This window comes from Procambarus clarkii, chromosome 2, assembly GCF_040958095.1.
Source record: "Procambarus clarkii isolate CNS0578487 chromosome 2, FALCON_Pclarkii_2.0, whole genome shotgun sequence".
In the NCBI taxonomy this organism is placed as follows: domain Eukaryota; kingdom Metazoa; phylum Arthropoda; class Malacostraca; order Decapoda; family Cambaridae; genus Procambarus; species Procambarus clarkii.
The window spans coordinates 17,661,419-17,665,300 of NC_091151.1; the positions used below are offsets into that span (position 1 = coordinate 17,661,419).

A 3,882-nucleotide genomic window follows, 5' to 3' on the forward strand; every position below is an offset into this window, starting at 1 on the left:
AAACTCCTCCAACAAGCATCTGCACAAGTGCTACACCTGTGGTAAGCCAGGTCATCAGGCAGCTGATTGCAAGGCAAACCCGAAATCAGGTTACATAGCAGGTGTGAGCTCAAGTGGTAAGATACATCCCAACGTTGGAAAGGATCCACTAGCTTGGACCCTTGAGGTGGTGGACGGAAATGTTAACGGAAAATCGGCGAAAATCTTCCGTGACAAAGGCGCCACTACCCACATGGTGAGAAAAAGCCTAGTAAAGCCAGGATCTGAGACAGGTATTTATTTATTTATTTATTTATTTATATATATACAAGAAGGTACATTGGGTTTGTGAGAATACATTGGATAGTACAGTATTTACATTCTTGTAAAGCCACTAGTACGCGCAGCGTTTCGGGCAGGTCCTTAATCTAGTAGATAATTTTAAGTAGGTAATTTCAATCAGAATTGATAAATGATAAAGATACATTACAAGAGAAAAATGAGATGAGAGAGATAAGTAAGTATATTAAAGCACATTGTTATATTAAAGCTCTGATTGATTACATTGACAGCTTGATTAGTAATTTAAACAAGATTAATAGACACCATACAGCAGATTGACAGCACATATAAGACAGCAATGATCACAATGGTAAAGATGTTCAGATTGGGTACATAAAGATTGGGAGACTGGGTAGCAAAAGATACAGATAAACAAGATTTATAAACACCATACAACAGATTGGCAGCACATATAAGAAAACAGCAATGATCACAATGGTAAAGATGTTCAAATTGGGAACATAAAGGTTGGGAGATTGGGTAGCAATTGATACAGTGCAATTTTAAGGCAAAAGTGAAAAACTATGAAGATGAAATTAGGTACTTTTTAGTATTGATTTTGAATGATGTAAAAGTTGGACAGCTTTTCAATTCAGTAGGGAGTGAGTTCCATAAACTGGTAGGTAGGTAGACATATATCTATGTCAAATTCCCAAATGGTTATTCTAAAGAGATGGTGGAGGTGTATGTGTGGGTCGATCGTGGGTTCCTTACATCAAAGAAAAAATTTGTGCCGTTCAACAGGAACGTGCTGTATATGGACTCTTATTGTGGAATGTTCCGGGAGGCTCTGATTGCCCAAGTTCACCCTTAAAGAAAACGGGGGAAAGTGAGGAGTGCAGCCGCCCTTAGTCAGCTGCTGCAACGGGTGACTCGCCTGGGGGTGACGTCACAGGGAATGACCACACCCTCGCCCAGCTGAAGAATAAGGGAGAGAAAGCAAGCTGTAAAGTAATGGACAGAGAAGCAAAACCTCTGGTTGAAGCGACAGCAACTCCATTAACAGGTAACTCGTTCGTGGCAGCTGTCACTACGAGGTCAGAGAGCAACAAGCTGACTCGCCCAGAAAAACCTCTGAAATTACGAGACATTCAGAGAGTGTCTGAAAAGGAGTTTATTGATGCCCAAGGGAGCGACCCAACACTAGCCCAGATACATCAGCAACGCAAGTACTAATACTTGCACCATAATGGGAAACTGGTGCGCAGAGTTGAGATGCCCCACGACACTTTTGACCAACTCGTTGTTCCACAGGAGCATAGACTGGCTGTGTTCCGCTTAGGGCATGGAGCTTTGATGGGAGGTCATATGGGTCACTTAAAGACCAGTGCGCGGATACAAGCTGTGTTCTACTGGCCAGGAATTACTGGGGAAATACAGCGTTACACTCGCTCCTGTGACACCTGTCAGCGCACCACTGATCGCGGACGGGTGAAGCCCGGGAAGCTTCAGCCCTTTTCCAATGCTGACCAGCGTTCAAGCTGGTCAGCATTGATCTGGTTGGTCCGATCATACCGAGTGCAACGGACGGCAGTAAGTACATCCTGACCATGGTCGATCACCCAACAATGTACCCAGAAGCAGCTGCCCTGAAGAACATCTAGACGACAACGGTAGCGGAAGCCTTGGTAGGTTTTTTTAGTCGCCTTGGTACACCTGAGTGGATCCATAGCGACCGAGGGACACAGTTTACCAGCGAGATGATGGACCAAGTCCGACGTCTGCTCACAGCGAGAGCATCACTCACCACGCCGTATCATGCTGTGGAAAACGGTTTGGTAGAATGCTTCAATGGCATTCTCAAGAAGATGTTGAAGAGAATGTGCATCGAATAGCCTCGGGAGTGGCCCAGGTATATCAACCCTTTGTTGTTTGCCTACAGGGAGGTGCCACAGGCTAGCACAGGGTTCTCACCCTGTACGGTCGTACGAGCTTCTGTACGGTCGCACAGTTAAAGGCCCTCTGCAGGTACTGAAGAACCTGTGGGAAGGCGATGACTGTACCCCTGAAACCAAGACGACATACGAGTACGTCATCGATCTACGGAAATGGCTGGAGAACACCTGTCAGCTGGCCCAGGAACAGCTAGCAAAAGGAAAGGAGTATCAGAAGCAAACATACGACAAAAAAGCAAAAGAACGCAAGTTCGGTGTAGGTGGCAAGGTACTTTTGTTACTTCCCACCAGCAGGAACAAGCTCTTGCTGCAGTGGAATGGCCCATTCACGGTAGTGGAGTGCTCGCACTCGTTAAACTACGTGCTCGACGTCGATGGTGCCAGGAAGAAGTACCCCGTCAACATGCTCAAACGCTACAAGGACCTACCTGTAGATGGGTCCACAAAGCCGAAGAAGCATGTAAAACGTAAGAACAGGAGAGGACCACGGGCTCGACATCGACAGGGCCGATCGACCACCCACTGCTCTCAGCAGTAGGTGCTGACTGGTTGAGTAGGTCAGGGGTGAGTAACGAAACGTCGAACGAGAGAGACATGAGCGAGGTAATGCGACACGAATCACCGGACACTAGTTCCCAGTGTGTCTTTGATGTTTCAGGCATGACACAGGTGGAGAGAGGCAGTGGACAGACTAGTGCCAATCAGGGTTTCGAGGCGTTGAGCCGACCTAGAGCTGGAGCTCTGTCCGACCACAGTGCCTGCTCAAGACCTGAACAGGTAGCCGCATGTGACCCGGTGACTGAAGAAATTCCTCACTTACCAGAAGGAAATAGTCTAGACGATGACCCGCCTCTCCTAGCAGTATAGAAAACGGGGTCCGCTAGACCCACCCGCACCACGTGCACTCAGTACGTGCACGTGCGTCAGCGGTGTGAGAGTGTAGAACAAGTCACCACTCTGTGGAGCTCGGTCTTTCGTTGGGGGTGATGTGAGAGGATGGTCTCTCAGGATTCTCCCACAGCTGACTTGAATGGCTCATTGCAGTGCACAGTGCACCGCTATCGTGCACAAACCCACAAACTCTGTTAACCCTGGATAGTAAACTGGCGTGTTGGGTATCTCCAGGATGCCCACTTAACCAGGAATGCGTTTATAATACAGAGACCGCCGTATGTCCAGGCAGGAAGTAGATACAGGGAAGTTAAGCATATTGCTACAGGGTCAGAGAGTACACAGGAGGTGCCAGGCGTGAGAGAGGGAGAGGGGACGCCAGCGAGGCGACAGACTCACCTCTGGGGTCAGCCTCAACTGGTGCGAAATAGAATAACAACTGTGATGTGGTCGTGACGTCACCTCTGCTACTGATCATGAAGCGATCAATATGATTGGTTCCCGCTCTTTTGCTGCAATGCCATTGGTCAATTGTAATCCCTTGTGTGTGTCCCACGAGATGCTCTACACCCACTGGCAAGAGCATTCACGTGAGGGAGCCCATGCATAGAGGACGTGTCCTGTTCTGTCTATCGGCCAATAGACAGAAGAACACCATCTATTCCTCACCATCAAGTTAAATTCAGCATCTTTTCAATATACCAACGCTCGCCCGGAATTGCGAATGTGACTATATTGTTCAGAACCCTAGTGACAAATCACAAGAGCGAAACAG

The 3,882-nt window shown here is 47.7% G+C and overlaps 1 protein-coding gene across 1 annotated transcript; it reads left to right on the plus strand.

The window, feature by feature from the left end:
* Positions 1-1,536: 1,536 nt before the first annotated feature.
* LOC138365826 (uncharacterized) lies at positions 1,537-3,083 on the plus strand. The gene is made up of 4 exons (XM_069326343.1): positions 1,537-1,805; positions 1,994-2,094; positions 2,204-2,683; positions 2,875-3,083. The coding sequence occupies exons 1-4, from the start codon at positions 1,537-1,539 to the stop codon at positions 3,081-3,083; spliced, it is 1,059 nt and encodes a 352-aa protein (XP_069182444.1).
* Positions 3,084-3,882: the final 799 nt, after the last annotated feature.

Bases quoted from the DNA above. Each gene is read 5' to 3' on its own strand.
- LOC138365826 (XM_069326343.1), top strand. From the start codon at position 1,537: ATGCCCCACGACACTTTTGACCAACTCGTTGTTCCACAGGAGCATAGA. The intron at 1,806-1,993 runs GTCAGCATTGAT...GTGGATCCATAG, and splicing joins GCTGACCAGCGTTCAAGCTG to CGACCGAGGGACACAGTTTA. The intron at 2,684-2,874 runs GTAAGAACAGGA...TTGATGTTTCAG, and splicing joins GCCGAAGAAGCATGTAAAAC to GCATGACACAGGTGGAGAGA.